At 57.2% G+C, this 19771-nt stretch overlaps 7 protein-coding genes across 7 annotated transcripts; 5 read left to right on the top strand and 2 right to left on the bottom strand.

Annotated features, from left to right (window-relative positions):
• Window positions 1-37: 37 nt before the first annotated feature.
• Window positions 38-1275, top strand: BDY17DRAFT_301866 (Decaprenyl diphosphate synthase-like protein). Its single transcript, XM_033734316.1, has one exon. The coding sequence runs from the start codon at window positions 111-113 to the stop codon at window positions 1140-1142; it is 1032 nt and encodes a 343-aa protein (XP_033587057.1). The 5' UTR covers window positions 38-110; the 3' UTR covers window positions 1143-1275.
• Window positions 1276-1460: 185 nt separating this feature from the next.
• BDY17DRAFT_355363 (uncharacterized protein) lies at window positions 1461-3560 on the top strand. The gene is made up of 2 exons (XM_033738268.1): window positions 1461-1862; window positions 2006-3560. The coding sequence occupies exons 1-2, from the start codon at window positions 1751-1753 to the stop codon at window positions 3238-3240; spliced, it is 1347 nt and encodes a 448-aa protein (XP_033587056.1). The 5' UTR covers window positions 1461-1750; the 3' UTR covers window positions 3241-3560.
• On the bottom strand, window positions 3541-5247 carry BDY17DRAFT_269827 (TAFII55 protein conserved region-domain-containing protein; the record flags this gene model as incomplete). The annotated part of the gene is made up of 2 exons (XM_033731938.1): window positions 4063-5247; window positions 3541-3966 (listed from the first exon to the last, which is right to left on the bottom strand). Coding segments are annotated over exons 1-2 (1512 nt in total), but the record flags the coding sequence as incomplete, so codon positions are not given.
• Window positions 5248-5755: 508 nt separating this feature from the next.
• BDY17DRAFT_348057 (ankyrin repeat-containing domain protein) lies at window positions 5756-7125 on the top strand. The gene is made up of 2 exons (XM_033738136.1): window positions 5756-5998; window positions 6063-7125. The coding sequence occupies exons 1-2, from the start codon at window positions 5931-5933 to the stop codon at window positions 7054-7056; spliced, it is 1062 nt and encodes a 353-aa protein (XP_033587054.1). The 5' UTR covers window positions 5756-5930; the 3' UTR covers window positions 7057-7125.
• A 365-nt stretch (window positions 7126-7490) lies between these two features.
• On the bottom strand, window positions 7491-9632 carry BDY17DRAFT_326384 (ASST-domain-containing protein; the record flags this gene model as incomplete). The annotated part of the gene is made up of 5 exons (XM_033737506.1): window positions 7491-8111; window positions 8178-8395; window positions 8473-9241; window positions 9291-9464; window positions 9516-9632. 5 exons carry the CDS (start codon window positions 9630-9632, stop codon window positions 7491-7493), a joined length of 1899 nt encoding a protein of 632 aa, XP_033587053.1.
• Window positions 9633-10948: 1316 nt separating this feature from the next.
• On the top strand, window positions 10949-11917 carry BDY17DRAFT_301852 (uncharacterized protein). Its single transcript, XM_033734315.1, has one exon. It carries the CDS (start codon window positions 10971-10973, stop codon window positions 11457-11459), a length of 489 nt encoding a protein of 162 aa, XP_033587052.1. The 5' UTR covers window positions 10949-10970; the 3' UTR covers window positions 11460-11917.
• Window positions 11918-12706: 789 nt separating this feature from the next.
• Window positions 12707-19105, top strand: BDY17DRAFT_284340 (uncharacterized protein; the record flags this gene model as incomplete). The annotated part of the gene is made up of 2 exons (XM_033732094.1): window positions 12707-13099; window positions 13172-19105. 2 exons carry the CDS (start codon window positions 12707-12709, stop codon window positions 18710-18712), a joined length of 5934 nt encoding a protein of 1977 aa, XP_033587051.1. The 3' UTR covers window positions 18713-19105.
• Between the last annotated feature and the right edge of the window lie 666 nt (window positions 19106-19771).

Raw genomic sequence — 19771 nt, 5'->3', positions numbered from 1 at the left:
AATTTCTCAGCCTCGACAACGCTTTCTCCATTGACGTTGCACAATCTTTCAAAAACCACACTTGCTACGAATGCACTCACACCTTTCGACCACCGCATTCTTCCGATAACATGGTGGGAGCACGTCACGCTCAAGCCTTCCACGCCGACGTGGATGAGCAAGGAAGGCGACTCTCCGCCCGCGAGCGTGAACGACTCCTCAAACCCTACCTCCCACCGACCCCCAAACCCGAAACCTCCCACTCCTCAGCAGCCCACAAATCGCCGCTTTTCCAGCACAAAAAGCGAGTACGGCCGGCGATCCGCCATGCCATCCACAGCCTCATCTTCACCATCATCCACGTCTTCTTCAGCGTCTACATCCGGCTCCGCGAAGCCTACCATGCCGTGGTCAACCAGATCTTCACCGTGCTCTACTACCACCACCGCACCCCCGAGCTCATCAAGAAGGACATGAAGAATTTGAGCAAAGTGCCCAAGCACCTGAGCGTGATACTACAACAGTCGCCGGCGGGCGGGGACAAGGACAGTCTTGAGACGCTGATGAACGATGCGTGCGAGATTGCGGCGTGGACGGCGAGCGCGGGCATTCCGGTGCTCTCGATCTACGAACGCACGGGGATTCTTAAACACTCGCTGCCGCATTTACACCGCCGGATCTCGCGGACGATGACATCTTATTACGGCGAGGCGGCGGCATCGAAGCCCACGATATCCCTCCGAGCTCCGCACCTGCCCTCCTACAGTCCACCTACATCTCCCGAGCCCCCGACAAATGGCGATGATGCGGATGGCCACGTCCATCACCCACACCTCGCCATCATGCTCATAGACGAGAGCGACGGGCGGCAGACGCTCGTTGACCTCACCAAAACGCTGGCGGAGATGGCGCAGCATGGCAAGCTGTCACCGGAGGACATTAGCAGCGAGCTCATCGATGCTGAGATTAGCGAGTCAGTGATGATGGAGCCGGACCTCATCATCTTGTTTGGGGACCAGATTGTGCTGGACGGGTATCCGCCGTGGCAGGCGCGGCTGTCGGAGATGTTCTATGTGCAGGATCATGTGGGCGGGGTGGGATATCATGTGTTCTTGCGCGCGCTGTATAAGTATGGACAGGCGCAGTTTCGAGTGGGAACGTGAGGAGCATTGTCCTAAGCGACACAGGCACACGGAGCGAAGCACTTGATCATGACTAATCCCAGTCAAACCTTAGATATGCCTAATAAAGCGATCAATGAGACACGAGCAAGCATGCCCTTGTGTCTTACCCGCGGTGTTCACAGGATGATGTACAATTATTGAAGATGGCAGGCGGAAGGGATCGCTTGAGCCGCGTGACGCGTGATCGACGCTCCATCTTCGGTACTGCAGGATTCCAATCATGCGCGTCCGTGCACCCCCACATCCCCCCCACCCAAGGGCAGTCAGGTGCAAGGCACGTCGACATCACCGCCCACACCACACACACCACACACCGACCTTCCCTTCTCGCCACTGCGCAGGCGTAGACGAGTGTTTGCAAGCTCGTGTCTGGCATCATCGGCGTTGCCTGTTTCGCCAACTGCATCACCCTTCCCTTGCGACACTCCCCTCCACTCTACACCGCCCGTGGACAGCTCCTCCGACAGCGGCGGGGTCAAGAGTGGGACGATCGATAAGACATTGAGCACGTTTGGGAGTCAAGACGAGGAAAGGCATCAGAACTCTATCAAAAGCATATCCATCCATCGAGGGACGCAGTCCGCGCGATGGAAAGTCACCATGCTACTCGTCGATCAAGCGATCACGTACATCGGCCAGCTCCTGCGGTCGAGATGACCTCTCGTTCCGCATCATTTGACCCGCGCACACGCTCCGAAGGTCAGTGTGAAACCTGTCATACCCCAAGCATTGCATATACCTCTCTGTTTCTCGGCAATCGACGAGATACCTTACTTGACGAGCTCTCAACATGCCAGAAGACAGTGTCGACGATCTCGAGTATGCTAATCCATACCCTCTAGAATCATGGGTCGACATCTCCTCCCAACCATCTTCATCATCTCTCTCGTCCGCTGCTGATGAAGTCGATCACGCTGCCCTTCGTGTGCCTCAAGATTCCCGCGGGCGAAGAAGACGCTCCTTTCGGCTAAGCAGACCCACCACCCTGAGCATCTCCCATCGCCAGGTCAGCGTGGGCGGCACGAGCAGTCAAGAGGAGTACGAGGAAAGCGAAAGTGAATCAGACCGAGTCTTGACCTCGTCCGGTGAAGGCCCTTTTTCCCCTCCTCTTTTGAACCAACCCAACATCAGCTCTGCCCAGCGATCAGCACCTCTCGATGAGGTTTTGGCGGAAGATGATGCGCGCACCGCCATCAACTATCCCATCAGCAATGACCAGTGCTTCACTCCCCAACCGAACGCATTTTCGCACCCGCCGAGCGGACAGCTTCGCCACTCCAGCCAGCCCGTGCCTGGCTCTTACTTCCCCGTCCAGAGACGGCCCTCATACCGACACTCGCTTCCGGCCTCGCAGCACAACACCTCTCACATGCCCCACAACATCCTCTCACCATCCTACAACGCCGCAGCACAACACGACGAAGCCCTTCGCTCGAGCCTCACCACTCTCCTCTCCTGCGCCGCTGCCGCGCGCGGCCTACCCAAATCCGACTCCGCCAAACGCCCGACACCACCCACCACCCGCTCCAACAGAGTCGACCCGACCTCCTTCCGCCTCATCCCTGCTTCCCAACTCCCAGCACCAGACACCACCTCCCAGCAACACCCCGCATCCAGCCCCGCCCCCTCACCCCCCAAACTCCAAGAACCAACCTTCAAACCCACCCTCCGCCGCACCTCAACCTCCACAACCTCCACCTCCTTCGAAAACCAAAATCAAACCCAACAACAAGACCCAAGCAAACGCAAGGCCCGCACCTCCAGCCGCGAAAGGCACCGCTCCCTCAAAAAGGCCCGCCGCACCGCTTCCAACGACGACCTCCTTGCTACCGTCTCCCCTACCTTGCTGACATGGCTCGTCTCCGCCGGCGTCGTGGTTGCGTTGAGCGCGCTGAGTTTTGGCGCGGGGTATAGCATGGGGCGGGAGGCGGGGAGATTGGAAGGTGGTGTTGGGGAGGGGGTGCTGGGTGGGGCGGGGAATGTTGGGGGTGGACTTGGGGGGTGTGCGCGGGAGGTTGTTGGGAGGGAGGGGTTGGGGTTGCGCAGGGGGTTGGCGACGAGTGCTGTGCAGGTTTGATGCGTTCCATGTCGGTTTGCTGGAGTGATGCTGGTGGGGATGGATGTCTGACACTCTGATGCTTATGTGTTACGATTTCTGAATTTTTGTTTAGATGGAGGGAATGACGGGGGGATTTTGATGCAGTGATGCGGGTTATGTCATATCTGAATTTTGTATGGACGGCGTATGTCGGCTGCGCAGATAACCATTTCGTAAGGAACCCTTGCATCCTCTAATCCTCTCTTCCTCCCCTCAAAGCTCCTCCCCATCCTCCCCACCCCCCTCTCCCTCTCCATCAACATCCCCATCCCCAACGCCCAGCACATCCCTCTTCACCCGCAAATCCTCCTCCAAAGCCCGCAATTGCGCCACAGCGCGCTGCTTCAACAACTGGTTCGTCGTATTGCTCACCTTCACCCGCTGCGCCTCAACCTCCTTCTCCAGATCCGCGACCTCTTGCATTTGCTGATTGCGCTCTGCGGCGGCCGCGGCGGCGTCCTCGTCCATGACGTCCGGGGAGTCGGCGTCGCTTTCGTCGTCGTCGTCGTCTTCATCCGATGAGGCGGGCGCGTCTTCATCGGAAGTTTGCGCGTCGGCGCCGGCTGCGAGGCCGGCTGCACCGTTGACGGCGTTTTTTACGGCGGAGAAAGACGCGGCTTGGTCTGCGATGGGAGCGGGGGAGTCGGAGATGAGGTCTGCGGCGACGGGGGTGGCGGAGGCTTTGGCGTCTTCGTCGAACATGGCCTGCAGGTTGCCTTCGAGGTCGAGCTCGGCGTCGTCCGCTTCGTACTCTTCTTCTTCGTAGTAGCCGTCTTCGTCGCCCTCCATGCCCGTCTCGACGGTCTCGATGGCGTTGCCTTCTTCGTCTTCGAACATGGGCGTGTCGCGGTCTGCGCCGCGCTCGAGGTCCGAGCGGTCGATGTATTCCAGTGTGACTTCGCCGCCGTTGAGCTCGGCGAGTTCGTCTTCTTTCAGCAGGCGCTCGACTTCTTCTTCTACGTTCGCAATTGTTTTGTAGCTGAGGCGTTTCCTGAATCTTCGCTTTCGCACGTATTTCATGGGAGGCGTCAGGCCGTGGGCGTACTGCATCGTTTCCGGATCCACTTCGCGGGGCAGCGCGTGCTTTTTAGCTTGCTCCTCATTCGCGACAGGCCCCAGGACGAGAAGCATCTGGCACACGTCCGCTACCTTCCACCAGCCCTTCCGATCCCAGCTCTTCATCGTCTCTACAACGCACGGTAGATCGACCATCGCCGCCGCATACATTCTTCCGCGTACGTTGACGATGGCTCGCCTATAGTCCTTATCAAGGAAGCGTAACGACACCGCAGCGGGGTTTTGGTCGGGTGGCAGGCCGATCTTGCCATTCGCAATCGCCTCCCGGATGTATTCGCAGTCTTCACCCGGTTCCATGCGGAGGATGAAGGCTTGTTGGACGGCCGGGTCTTCCTCTGCATCACTGTCTTCGCTGTCGTATCCATGGCCGGGAATGCGAGGGGGAGGGTGGTTGTTTCGGACGATGATACCGCGCACTTTGGGCTGCGATGCGGCGGATTTCTTCTTGAGGGGCAGTTTGATAATGCCGCGGGTGGACGGGACGGGTGCCGCAGCAGCACTTGGACCCGGGCCGAGTTTGATGGAGATCTTGCGAGCCAGGGAAGGGCCTGTGCCTTGCTTCTTGTTGGGGCGTTTGGGAGCGGGGGAGATGGTGTCGTCGTTTGCTGCGCGCTTCTTCCCAGCTGCTGCTTTGCCGCTCTTCGCTGGGCCGGCTGAGACGGGGGTCTCTGTTGCTGGGGTCGGAGGCTGGGAGGCGTGGAGCTTGAGTTTGAAGCCGCTGCCTGATGCTGGAGTTGCGGTTGCACTGGCGGCGCTCGGGGTTGGAGAGCTGGCCTTGCCAGTGGTGTTGAGTTTCAATTTGGCGGACATGGTGACATGTGTTACGAGGTTAGAGGCGGTGGCATCGGTGTGTGAGGGTGCGTGTATCCGCTGGTGAGGAGCGCGGGTGAGGGCTCCGGTTGGTGAGTGGTGGAAGTTGAAGGTGACGTGCGGCGATGCACGCGACAATCCCGCGACTTTTGCACGCTAGCCTTTTGCAGCCTGACCTGAATACCTGAGGCAGCAAGAGGAGGACGGTCTTCCTGGTCAAACCTCACTTTCTACCTTCTCCTCAGTATCGTCCAGGGCATGCATGTACCAGTGATATGCTGAGGCTGCACTTGTTTCAATACTCGCACATGGGTGCCGTCGGAAGCGCATGCATGAAAGACACGCTCAGCCTCAATCTGGCCGCTGCAAGGTTTCCGTCGACCCCACTGTATGCAAGACAGCGCATGTGGTCCCGACGACCTTCACCGCATGCTCTTTGCGAAATCTGCGTTCATTCGAGCACTGGGCTGGTGTGAGCAGGCGGGAGTTAATGTCGTCGATTCTCGACATACGGTGGAAGTCCTACTGAGCAGTGCATGTGCGATTATCGCCTCCACCCCTCATACTCCACCGTCCGCGGCTGATTTGTGTATCTCTGGCCGTGCAGGTGAGCTGAACAGCTAGCGCCAACATTTCTACTTTGATTCTGTCTTCTTTTTGTCTTTCTACGCCCTCACCTTTCGACCATTCCTCGTCCATAGTTTGCGTCTTGTTTTTCATTCTGAATTTAAGAGGCTCATAGCATCACCGTGTCTACTCCGGCACGACGGTGGCTAGCAGCGATGGTCTACGATTCGATGGCCGCATGGGACCGGTCCAACTTCCAATTCAACGATGCGATCCAGAGTCGGTATGTCTCGTGATGTCGTAAATCCTCGCCCTTGAGATCTCCATAATTGATACCTTTCGCACAGAGGCGGAAGTTGGAGCGGCGACTTCTCCTTCGAGTACGGCCCCGGGTCCACAATCGCACGAGAAGACTACACTCCCCCATCACCTCCCTCTTCCATAGGCGAGACAGCACACATCACCGATCGAGTCTATACACTCAGTCCACCCGTGTCACCCACTCTCTCTCCCGTGGCCACAACCCGAACAGACTCAGCGATATCTCCCTTCGATCTGCAACCAACAACCCCATCCGAACTCAGCGACAAGGAAAAGAAGCGCCTCGCACATCGCCTCTACATCGCTTCCTGCGAAGGCGACACGGACAGCATCCACCAACTCCTCGACCTCGGTGTCGACATCAACACGCCCACCATCGTCCGCGACCTCTACGACGCCTTCAAACCCCCCAAACCAGGCACCCTCTCCCCCCTCGCCGGCGCAGCAGGCAAAGGCCAGCTCGACGCCGTGGAGCTTCTCATAGCCCACGGCGCCGCCATAAACCCCACAATGAAGCAATCCTCCTCCGCCCCGCTGCACCAAGCGTGCAAAGCCAACGACGTCGAAATCGCGCGCTTCCTCCTCGAAGTCGGCGCGGACGTCAACAACCTCAACTGCTACAAAACCAGCCCCATTATGTACGCCGTGAAGCATGGCAAACCCGATCTCGTGCAGCTCATCCTTTCCTACAACCCCGATCTCAGCATTCCGTCTTTCATCAACACCGCTGCCATCCACTGGGCCGTGTGGCCGGGCCACGAGCGCAATATGGAACTCCTCCTGCGCGCGGGCGCCGATCCGAATCACCTGATGGGCGATGGGAGTACGCCGCTGCACTGCGCCGCGCTCTCGGGCTTCACGGAGATGGTGAAGGTTTTGCTGTCGTTCGGGGCGGATCCGAAGCGGAGGAATCTGGATGGTGCCACGCCTGCGGTCGCTGCGGAGAAGTTTGGGTTTACGGAGCCGGCGGAGGTATTGAGGGCGGCGGAGAAAGAGGGTGTAGTGAAGGGCGAGAGGTGAGATGATGTGGTTTACGGCTTCTGATACGACTCTACGATACCCTTTTGTGATTGGCGATCTTGCGATGGTTCGTTCTATTGAACAGCACAGCCCTGGTGGTTGTCATCTATTTACATCTTGCATACCTATCCATAGCGAGGACCCAGCCTTGTGGAAATATCTTACAGACACCAGCCTCCTGACAAACCATTTTGCAATACGCTTGATCGTCAACGGAGAAAATTCCGCCCACGCACCTATCGCGGTCGTCGCATCGTATCCATAGTCCGCGAAACATGACGCCCCTAACTCCGACATCCTCGTAAAGCTTCGCGGCCCAAATCCCAGCTCCGCCGCCCCTCGTACGAAGACGACAAGATGTCCGAGCGCGCACACATCGGAGTTGAAACCCACGACGCAACTCCCTTCCCATTCCCGCCCACCGCAATCCTGACTCACATCCGCTCAGAAACATCCTCCAGCGGTACATCCATGTACTCCTGCGCCGCTCTGCCCCCTTTACTCCGCCTCGCGCTGCGCACCGCACTCCGCACCCTCAACCCCGCCACGCCAAAGCCGTAAACTGCAAAAGCCAATACGATAAGCAAGGCGACACCCTGCAGCGGGCCCTCGGGTCTTCCTAGTCGGAGGATGCCGCCTGCAGGCGCGGAGTGGAATTCTTCTTCCCCTGCTGTGGCCGCGGCGGAGGAGCTGGGGTGCTCCCCGCCACCTGGAGTCGAGGCGATGCTGACGACGTCTGAGGTACCGATTACTTGACCGTGGACGTCTAATGCTTCGGCGTACGCGAAGGGGATGGATTGTGGTATGAGGAGGGAGGTTTCGAAGCCGCGTCTACTGGTGTTGGCTAGGGGGGTGAAGGACGTGGGGACGTTGTTTGCGCTGCCGTGGAAGCGCCAGTGCGTGACTTCTGTGGCGCCGTTCCAGCTTACGTAGAAGGCGGAGGCGAGTTGGGAGGGGGATGATGCGGAGGGGATTGGGAGGACTTTGAGAATGGGGGGTTCGGTTGGGTAGGCTTTGAAGGGGGCTTTGTAGGCGCGGTAGGTCCTTTTGCGGTCCTGGCGGTCGTGGTAACGTTGATTAGTTGCCTGTCGTGCGCTAGTGTGGTTAGTGGAAGGACTTACTGAGAGGAAGCGCGCTTCGAGGAGCAGGTTGTCGTTGGCGTCGTACTCGCTCATGTAGCCCTCAAACGCCCAATTCACCAACACATGGGCGGACATCACATCCTCTACGCTTGTGATGGGGCCTAGTAACCGCATGCCGCCCTCGGCCGGGGTTTGGCCTTTGTCGGGTCGATCGAATCGTCGGATCAACTTGGCACTCATGGGGTGACTGGCCATATCTGGTCAGACGAATTGGACCGGGTCAGCAACATCCTTGTAACTCCGATTTAGTAAGAAGTTCAAGAAGGAGTCTCACCCAATGCAAGGATCTTGCCGATCGGGGGGTTATGCCCCGTAGGCTCGCCCAAATCGTTGATATCGCTGGCGTTGTCAAACACCGATAGGATGATTTGGTCTCCGTCTTCGACCAGGATACGCGCGTCGTGCTGCCAAAAGAAGGGTACATCGTCGGCCATACGGAAATCGGACTGATTGAAACACCCGCCTAGTGTCCAGACGACCTTTCCATCGCGCCCCGAGATCCGATACACGGCGCTCATGTGGCGGGAAGAGATGAGGTAATCGCCATTGGCAAACTTGTCTACGGAATTGATGTGGAAGAAGTCCCAGAGCTTCTCCTCAGTGCTGAATTTGTTCGTCACATCGCAACTCTCATTCACGCGTATCCCGGTAGATGGATTGGGATTCCATTCGAAGAGGACCTTGTTGGAAGCGGTGTCGATTTCCTGGAAGCCGGCGTACAAGACTTGTCGCAGGGTCTGATTGATGCCCGAGCCCTCTGCGTTCGCGATTTTGCGCGTGGTGAGCAACGTCGACTTGCCATCGGGCTGCAGGTAGAATTCGTGCGCGTCGAGGATGTATTTAGGATCAACAGTGGTCAGGCTGAGTTCCTCGTAGCGGTTGTTGAGGACGAACCCCGTCCGCTCAATGACATTCCCGGGGCCGCTCGGGGCATGCAAGGCCGGGACGTAGAAGGTGAGCACGTCGGAGTCATTCACTCGCAGCGGTCTGAAGTTGTAGGCGTTCCGGTTTTTATATGTCGGTCCGCCGCTCCAGACAAGTTCCTGAGAGGTGAGTTAGTTGGGATGTGAAGCTATACGATGCGCCACTCACTCCGTCGCCGTCGTAGATGTGTGGGCCGTTGGTGCAAGGCACAAAGTGTGGTTCGCCGGCATATGGTGCCGCTTTGCTCAGAGCGCCATGCGGTGTTACGAAATAATAACCCGGAGATATTGCGTCTGGGCGATGCTTGATCACCGAGTACCGCGGCGCAGCTATGTCAGGACGCTGTCACACGAAGTCAGATCTATTCAAGGAGATAGGCAGAGTGCCAACTACCGTGACGAATTGATGAAGATCGCTGCCATCGACGTATTGTCTCCAACTTTCCGGGTCATCGAAGAGCGCGTATGCTCCAATGGCGAGCAGTCCGAGGCGGACGAGTCTAAATGCCATTGTTGAACGGAGTTTCGTTCATTCCACCACCAACACCAGCAACGACGCACATCTTTGGGCCTGACAATCATATCTGCCATGTCTGCGCTGCGATTTGATAGGGGGATCCCTCCTGCGCTGCCAAGAATCTAGGCGAGGTGCAAGGTGTAGTCGAGATCGTGTACCACAATCCGTCGTCGGTGTCTTGGACCGACCCGCGGGTTCAGTGACGCACGTGACTATCGAGAGCTCGTGCTATTGTATACGCTTACGGTACTCGGAGTGCCGACCGGGCCTTGGCTCCGACACGTTGCTGTCATCTTGAACTCCGAACGGTTCGTGGTCATGGTGTCATCTTGCCCTCTGCTCCACGTCGATCATTTTCATGCGGATCACGGAGCTCATGTGAGACCAATCCTCCATCTACATGGTCAGAAGGATCGCAGGTGTGGGACATGCCAAGTCAGCTTACTTGCTCCGTTTAGAGCGAATATTGTACCTTACGTCTCGACTCATTGTTGCTCACGTCCAGGGTTGTAGAGTATGTGTCGAGTTGTCAGGCCCTGTGAGCTCGTCCGTCGTCGTTGTTGAGCAAAGAGGCTGACCGAGGAAGCCAATTGAAGAACCTCATGGAAGAAGTGGAGGACAGAAGCTGACAAACTGAGGGCCATGAGAGTCAACATACTGAACACTGAACTCCGAGCACGACATTACGACAGCTCTGAATCCCATGGGCTTCGTCAGGTACAGTCTTGGTGCCTCGAGGGCCGCGTAACAAATGCAAGGTAAAGGAAGGCTGACGTGACGGACCTCCAACGCCGAGCGCCGACACCGAGTCTCCACTCCGCACCGCAGGGAATTATCAGCCTCGCCGGACTGGGGAGCGGTGACTCAAAGGCAGGTGTCCGCATGGTGTTTGATCATTGGCTTCCACACGCACCATGATGAGTCTTACAGACGTGCTTACAGACCTTCCACGTTTGCATCACCTCGGTTATGGATCAAGAAGTCAGGTAGACAATGCGATGGGTGATGCCCGTCGTCAGCGACGCGCGGTTTGGTGTGTCGCTTTTGTAAGGCAACAGCTTCGCGACTGTCGTGGTTGGTGGCAGCGACTGCAGCGACAAGAGCTCCGAATCCATCGTGTAGGTGTTCAGTCCGAGATCGACGAGCGTCGGCTCCGAAGAGTCGCTCGGCGTGGTTGTTCGGCCGATCCTTTCGGCGCGAGCACAGCCTTCTTGCGGCGCGGGATTGAACTCCGAGCTCTCCACCTCCGCCTCAATGTCAAGGCAGCCTTGATTACCAATGAGAGGCAGAAGCGAAGCATTGATGGGAGTCATCTGAACTCCGTCTGGTATAATGACATGGATGGAGAGTGAATATATAAAGACTGTCATGTTCTCATGTTTGACATTTTCAACTCATCAATCAACCCTCATCGACCACCAAAACCACAAAAGCTCTTCCCAAAGCCACCACACCACACTTTCATCTTCACAACAACCTCAAATCAATTTCCATAACAACCTCTCCATCGACCAACCCACCTCCAATAATCACCAACATGCATTACGGACGCCCCGCAGTCAGCACCACTGCCGCTCACATGGCTCAATTCGAAGCCGCATACGCGCAGTCCGCAAAGCCCACGTCAACTGGTTCTCGCCGCACATCAATCGTCTACACCAACGACGCCTCCTCAACATACACTGGCCGCAAAGCCTCATCCACAATGTCGTCAAACAGCGACAAGTCGACGATGAGCCGCATGATGGACAAGGCCAGGACGAAGCTGAGCTCCCGGCCCGTCGATGCCGACAGCTTGTACGAAGACGACGTGCTGGCTGAGAAGTACCGAGCCGCTCAGGAGTACCGCGCTCAGCAGGCGGCTGAGAAGCAGCGCCAGGCTGTGCAGGAGCAGACTCGGACGCATCATCGCCGAGTTGCCAATGGTGCTTATCGGCATTTGCTCAAGTAGAGACCTTGCGCAGGGAGGATGGTATTCAGATTGACGACTAGATATCCCTGGGTTAGCTTGGAGTTGTTTACACGGTTGGGAAAAACCGAGACTGTATCTTACTAGATAGTTGATCGATTATTATTCGTCGCAATTCGTATCATCACCTACCTAATCCGAGAGACTCAGCTTTCTATTGGGTGCTCAAGTGCTGGTGAGATGGGAATCATCACGTGTCTTCCACGTGACAAGCTTGCGTGCGACACTGGACTCGCAGCGACGTCACCCCAGACGGTCTTGAACACCATCCTCCGTGCAAAACCAAGTTTGTCAATGAATGAATGCACAAAGATAGATGGCTGCATAAAGTTCTCATCGGCGGAGCCAGCACCGGATCGGCAACGCTGTCCCGCTTACCCTCCTTCATCATGTAATGTCAAAACGTACAGATCTGCAGAGCCACTCCGACACCATCAGCGTGCCCCGTGAATCACAGCATTTCTGATACATCCCCAGTTATTGTGATCACACAGCCAGCAATGCAGTAATCTCATAGAATTCCCCACCTCGCTATTCATATCCCATCCATTATTCATCTACGAGAGCGGCGGTTCTTCATTGGTCAGTGATGTTCGGGCCGTTAGTGCCGCGCTAAAAGGCGGGCCAGAAGTCAGGAAAGTGGGACCTCACTTGGGGGAGAGGTGTAGGGTGTGTGTGTATAGAGTGGCCGACGACTTACCGACATTCTTCTAACTTCCCGCCGCAACTCGGACTGTCAAGAAAAGTGCATTGTCTGCCCAGCCCGCCGTGCCTCCCGGGTATGAACAAATTCTGAGCGCCGCAGCCGCTTCGGGCCGGCCTTTCTTTCCTTGTCCTACCCCTCCGATCTCGCGCGCGCGCCGCCCTCCATTGTCCGCTCCGATCAACGCCCTCTGCCAACCAGCAGCACCAGCGCCTCCCCATATCTCAACTCCCACGCCTCTGCTCATCCTGATCACCGTCACGATGGGCAGCTCCTTCTTTCGGGCGTAGCGGCCTCCCGGCGCGCCGCTTGGCAACCACGTTACACACAAAGCCTGGCACCCGCGCACCAACTGCGTGACATCCGCGCACAACGCCGGGTCAAGAGTCGCATATCATGGCCGAGACAACAAACCAGGACGGTGCCTTGGCTCCGCCTGGCAACACATCATCGAAAGAGCAGCATGATACGGATCAGACGCACATGCTCCGCACAATTAGCATGGATATCCGGGAAGAACGCGAACATCTCAAAAAGGTCGCGGAGCAATCCATGAACGCCATCCTGGAGTTGGAGCTGGATGGCAAGGTCAAATGGGCGAGTGCCTCATGGAAAGACGTCACGGGCAAGTCTGGGTCGGAGATTCTGGGCAAGAACATCGCCGACGTGCTCGTGGGCAGCGAGAACGTGTTTGCCGAATGTGTCGAGTCGATGAGGAACGATGACTCCAAGTCTCGCATTGTCCGATTCTCGGTCATGGGAAAGTCTCCACAACCTCCGGCTGACGACGTCGCTTCTCCGGAGGGCACATCGCCAGAAGACACGCCAGAGGAGTTCAAGCTGCCTTCACCTGCACACGAGCTTACCCAAGAGACTGCTCTGACCCCCGAGAATGCCGCCGAAAAAGAGCCTGAAGATGAAACGATCGATCTTGAAGCTCAGGGTATCATGGTGTACGACAGACAGACGGGCCAGGAGAGTCATACAATGTGGATGGTGCGCCCGGCCATTTCGCGCGAAATCACCATCGACTTGCCTACTGTACTTGTTGAAACGCTTGGCGTCGGAGCCGAAGTCCTCGTGAACCATCTCACGATGCTGACCGAGGCTTCTGAAGATGGCCCCCAGAGTCGCCCAAACCCACTACCGGTGCTTTGCCGAATCTGTGAACGCCAGATTACCCCGTGGTGGTTCGAAAAGCACACCGAACTCTGCGCAGAAGACCACCGCGCCGAAGTCGAAGTGCAAGAAGCTCATGACGCGCTCAACGAGCAACGATCGGCGCTTGTCAAGGTGTTGGATGCTCTGGATGCGCAAACAAGAGCAACGAAGCATCCCACTGGTGAATCGGGTTCTCCAACACCCGTACCGAAAGCGGAATACAAAGGCCTACCGATCGGCCCCAATTCCGTCCCATCATCAGGACACTCATCCGGGCGAAGCTCTCCGGCTCACCTCGCCGCGCTTTCTCGTGAGTCTTCCGTTGGCCATCAACGAGCCAAGTCATTCCTCGTTCGACGGCCTTTGGCAAGAATTGTGGAGCTGGTGCTGGATCTTTGCGATACCGCCATGGAGATTAATACCCCCAGTGTGAAGGATTCCAAGGCCTGCGCCCCCGGCGAGATTCGCACCCAGTCGCCTCAATCGGAGAACCACATCCAGCAAGTCTTGCAATGGCAATCTCCTAGCGCAAGCGCTCTGGAAAATGAGCAAGGGCTGGCCCAACTATGTGATGACACTTCGCAGCTGGCCAAGGCCAAGGTCGATGCCGTGTTCCGCCACCGCAGATTTCTGGAATACTTTGAACGTATTCGCATCGAATACGAGGTTTTGGTCGCGGAGTGCATTGAAGAAGCCCTGCAGAAAGCCGATCGACTCAAGGCAGGGGATATCAGTGATTCGGGCGAATCGAGTGAAGACTCTTCGCATTATGAAACTCCAGAGCAGCAGTTGGAGCCGGAAGACGACACGATCAAAGTCGCGACCGAGAGTGGCCAAGCTGCGCACACCGAGCCAATTGATGTCCCTTCAAGAAAGATCACGCCCAGTCCGTCGTCCATGGCCATGGCTCTTCGCAATGCGTCGGATCCTTCCCTGGTTCGCCGACCTTCTTCCGTGGGATCGTCGCGAACAAGTAGCCCTCATGGAGGAGCTGCAACGCCAAAGTCGTACGGCGGTGGCTTCGTAGATCCTGCGATGCTATACAAACGCGGCTCAATCGCCATGGAGAGCGACGCCGGCGCCGAAAGCGACAGCAGTATGCCCTCTTCTATTGCCTCGGGCGGGCCTCGTCGTGTGGACTCTCCCAGCGCCGACATGTCATTAAGTCGAGTTACGAGCACACGGTCAAGAGAACGAAAGCGCCAGAGCTTGGTCCTGCCGAGCCTTGCTGCTGGCGCCAACCGCCTCCCTTCTCCCGGACGAGGTCCCGCCGCGCCTGCGTCTCCCCTTCGAATGGCCAAGCCTAGGCTTCCTAGCGGTGCCTTGAGCGCCTCCGATTCTGTTCCCTCCCCAATTACCTCGCCCATATTGTCCCATAGCGAATTCCACTCGCCCGTCATTCGAGGGCAGGCTCCGAGGCATCATCGCCGACAGTCCTCGGCTGCGTTTTCTGAATCGCTCAGGCGACCGGGCTCACCGCACTTGTCTGGTGTCGTCTCCAACCCGCAGCCCCGTGCCCCGCAGACATCCATCAAGGACTTTGAGATCATCAAGCCGATCAGCAAAGGGGCATTTGGAAGCGTGTACCTGGCGAAGAAGAAGTCACTCGGCGATTACTACGCGATCAAAGTACTCAAGAAAGCGGACATGGTGGCGAAAAATCAAGTGACGAATGTCAAGGCGGAACGACAGATTATGATGTGGCAAGGCGAGAGTGACTTCGTTGCGAAGCTGTACTGGACCTTTTCGAGTAAGGACTACCTCTACCTGGTCATGGAGTACCTGAATGGTGGAGATTGTGCATCCTTGATCAAGGTGCTAGGCGCTTTGCCGGAAGACTGGACGACCAAGTATATTGGCGAGGTGGTGCTTTGCGTACAGCACTTGCACAGCCGGCAGATCGTACACCGTGACTTGAAGCCGGACAATCTCCTCATCGATGCCAAAGGCCATCTGAAGCTAACGGACTTTGGTCTGTCTCGCATGGGTCTCATTGGAAGGCAAAAGCGCGCGATCAATGCGTCTCCTGACGATGCGCCGCCCGATCTCCTCAAAGCTGGCCCCTTCAAGCGTGCGACCTCCATCACGTCGTCGCGGTCGACATCCTTCGATTTCCCTGGAGGCGGCTACTCTCCCGCTCAAACGCCAGCTCTGCACCCTGCTGTTGGCAATGATCTCCACCAACCATCATACTTCAACCTGTATCGCGACAGTTCCACCTCGCGCGATCTCTCGCGTCGGACTTCCGGCCATAGGAGCGACAGTGCCGACAGTGATGCATTGTCCACTGCCTTTCGAAGGATTTCAATTGCAGAAGGCAGGACCCCCATCGAAGAAGAGACGCACAGCGAAGAAGGAACCCCTGGCGAGGCGACCGAAGGCCACGTACTCCAGCCTGTGGGAAGTAATTCCAGTGACTCCAAACCAGACACGCATGCGCAGCTTGCCATGCCTCCGCCGGCTATGGCTCTCTTCGACCCCGAAGACAGCACCAGACGCTTCGTTGGAACACCTGATTACCTAGCTCCGGAAACAATCAAAGGTGCAGGGCAAGATGAAATGAGCGATTGGTGGTCCCTCGGATGCATTCTGTTCGAGTGCTTGTACGGAAGGCCTCCTTTCAATGCTCCGACGCCGGAGGAAGTGTTTCAGAATATCCTGAACCGAAGAATACACTGGCCAGCTGAAGATGAGGAAGACGAGGTCTCGGCTGAGGCTAAAGATCTCATGAACAAGCTGATGTGTCTGGATCCCAAGGAGCGCCTTGGCTCAAACAAAGACGACAAGTACGCAAATGGCGGAGAAGAGATCAAGGCGCATCCGTGGTTTTCTGAGATCAACTGGGATACGTTACGCGAGGACCAAGCATCGTTTGTCCCCGCCAGCGAGAACCCCGAGGACACGGAGTACTTTGATGCCCGAGGTGCCAGTATGGAGAATTTCGCTGCGGAGTTTGAGGATCAAACGTCTTCTCCCGCCCATACACCTGGCGCTGACTATCTTGATCGCCCGCACGATGCTCTATCCCATGTCCGACATCAGGTCAATGCCGCCGTCAGACGCAGCCTGATGCCGTTGCACATTCCACCCCATGTGCGAGATGTTCGGAGTCGGAGGTTGAGCGAGCCTGTCGTTGCTGACGACTTTGGTAACTTCCAGTTCAAGAACCTGCCGGTACTTGAGAAGGCCAACAAGGATGTGATTCAGAAGCTTCGTGCAGATGCAATGCAAGCCCAGGCCAGGACCGCGGCCGGGACTGCAGTCAGTTCAGCGGCTGCCTCGCCTTCGCCAGCACCCTCCCTCGAGTCGAGTCCGATACTACAAATGCCGCTGAGTCGCACTTTATCGGCTACCAGAGGGCCTCGTTCGCACTCGCCTTCAGTATCGAGCAGCCAAGCGGAATCTTCGCCCAATCGCAACCCGCATGTCGCGTCGCCAATGCTCGTGCAATTCTCCACGGGCCTGCACGAACGCCGCAAAACGTCAAGCGGGTCTTCTCATTTGTCTCAGCAGACAGGCAACCCCAACTCCTTACAGCCCGGCTCCTTTTTCGACCAGCCGCCCAGGCTGCCATCCACTCACAAAGTGCCCTCCAACGCATCCTCACCTGTCAAAGGGCCGAGGCCAACTTCCATTAACATCTCCATGTCGATGGACCGAGGTGTACCGGAGCCGCGGCAAAGCAGTGTTCCATCTTCCCGACAGCGCTCCCACACCCTCGGGTCTGCAGATGGTGATCTCGTGCCTGAACTCGTGCCGTCCCATCACAAGCGCAGAAGCGGCGTGTTTGACGTCTCGCCATCTTCGTCCGACAACGAAGACACGCGGCAGAAGGCTGCTCTTCTTCGGGTGCATCGGCGGCGGACGAGCTCGAGACGACTATCGGTAGTCAGTCTGGCCGACGGCCCTGCCTTCCGAACGCTGGATGTGCTCATCTGCGAAGATCATCCCGTTTCGCGCCTTGTCATGGAGCGCCTGCTGGAGAAGTTGAGATGCCGGACCATCTCTGTTACGACTGGCACAGACGCCGTACAGTACGGCATGAGCGACGTCAAGTTCGACATCATCCTGATGGAGTATCGACTGCCGCACATGAATGGAACGGATGTGGCGCGTATGATCAGAGAGACGCACAATCCCAACGCGCGCACTCCGATCGTCGCCGTTACTGGATATCTCAAGGAGCTACCGGCCACGCATCACTTCGATGCCATGATCGAGAAGCCTCCCACTCGCGAGAAACTCGAAGACGTCCTCGCCCACCTCTGCCAGTGGAAGCCTGCACCTGAAGGCTGGCAGCCGAGCGCAGCACAGCCCTTTGCGCAGTCCAGCCTACGTCGAGAGTCGCAAGTCCGTGATGACAGCCCCACCACCACCAACTCATCCGGCTTCGCGGGCTTTGGGCCGGCACTGTCTAGCAGTCGAGGAGATTCAATCGACTCCAGCCAAACCGGGGAAACGGACAGTCCATATGGCAGCGTACCCGTCATCGTCAGCCGTCAAGCAACAGGCGACTTCGACCAGTTAGAACTCGAGCGCAATTTCGGCGGCCTGGGTATCTCCTCCGAGCCCAAAATCGACGAAGCCCTGCCCGATGGGCCGCGTCTGATCGCGCAGTCCTCCGCTCCCGCCGCCCTAGGCACTCCCGACGCCGAGGAGCCCACCGCCGACCCTCCGCAACTCCGCAAGCAGCCCTCCAGCGAGGCCATCGAAGCCAAGCGCCGCTCAATCGAAAAGCAGCGCCAAGAGAGTTCCTCCACAGCCGAAAGCGGCGACGACGAAGACGAAGAGCTCGGCCACCTGCGCAGCACGCGCACGCGCACCCGCTCCCCGCGCCGCGTCATCAAACGCAGCTCCAAGCTCGGGACCGAAATGATGCGCACAAACTCTCAAGGCAGCGTCGTTTCCACCGACGAAATCGGCGGCGCGGGCGCAACGCTGGACCCCTCCTCGTCCGAAAAGACGCATGTCGCTGGGGGTTTGTCCGAACTCGATTCCACCGCTTGCCCCATTATTGAGGAGTCGGCCGCGGAAGTCGAGGCGGAAGGCAAACTCACTCCGCCTATGCTCTTCCCGCGCGAACCTGGAGATCATGCTGTGGTATTTGCTATGGACTCTGCTGCGGAAGAAGGCCGCGGATCGAACGCAGACGATGTCGATGTCACGCCCAAGCCGCACTATGTGCACGACGATCCGGATCCGACGCCCAAGGCTTCGTCATCGCCGTCCCATACTGATTGAGCGGGGAAAGAGGCGGACTGCTTGTGGAATTTTCCTTTGTTTGAGATTTGCTTCTTGGGTGTGTGATGATACATAAGCGGGCCACGATGGATCTTTGATTATGCGGCATGCTGTTCTTACGAAGCGACGGCGTTTTACGGCGAGATCTTCATGGCTTTTCTTTTGGCTGGGGAGGTTCTCCTGCTCTTTCTTTGCGTGCTTGCGTTTGTTGTCAATGCAAGCACTGCTATTTCTCGTCTGTATGGCGGCCTCTAGTTTTCTTTTCGTCTCGACTTCCCTCTTCTGTTGTTGCTTGGAACGGACTCCTGGCGGGTGTTGTAACAACTAGCAGGATTTAGAGCCAAGTCTAGAAAGTCAATTCACCCGCTCACTTCACCTTTGTCGAACATTGAGAGCAGAACAAGTGTTTGAACCATGCTAGCATTCTTGGAGAGCTAGCAGCAGCAATCGCTCTCGCCCATAACAAAGCGGCAGCAGGAGATACGTAATGTAGACGTCTTGCATCCTCCTTTTCCCTGCTTAAACCCCTCCAGCTGCCACTCATCCTTCATGAGGCATCGAGCATCCCGCAGCAGCCATGCACCCTTTTCCCGCGGATGAAAAGAAAAGCAAAAGAGAACAGCAGATGGTTCTCGCCTCGCCCTTCGCCACCGAAAACGCCCGCTGGCATTGCAAACAAGCGCCAGCCCGAAAAAGCAAACAAGTAAACCTCATCAAAGCCTCTCGCATCTTCACCAGGAGGAATCCTATCACCGCCATCCGTCCGCCCGCCCGTCCGCCCGCCAGTGCCCATCCCTCATGCCCAACGGGGACAAAGAAATCGTACCCAAACCGAATCCGTGCAGCAAACACACTCACCTCAGTAATTCATTCATTCAAACGCGTCATCATCGTCGTGGTCGTCCGTCGATCCATCCATGCAATCAAGCCATCCCCATCTGCCTCTTATCCCAAGCCGGACTCCTCGTGCCCGCGCGATTAGGACTACCATGCGAGTCCTGCGAGCTGCGCCCCTGCGCATATGGGATCATCGGCGGCGTGCCGAGATCGCTGCCCACG

This window comes from Neohortaea acidophila (assembly GCF_010093505.1).
Source record: "Neohortaea acidophila strain CBS 113389 unplaced genomic scaffold BDY17scaffold_9, whole genome shotgun sequence".
In the NCBI taxonomy this organism is placed as follows: domain Eukaryota; kingdom Fungi; phylum Ascomycota; class Dothideomycetes; order Mycosphaerellales; family Teratosphaeriaceae; genus Neohortaea; species Neohortaea acidophila.
Note: the sequence above shows the minus strand (reverse complement) of the source record. Positions and strands in the feature narration are given on the sequence as shown.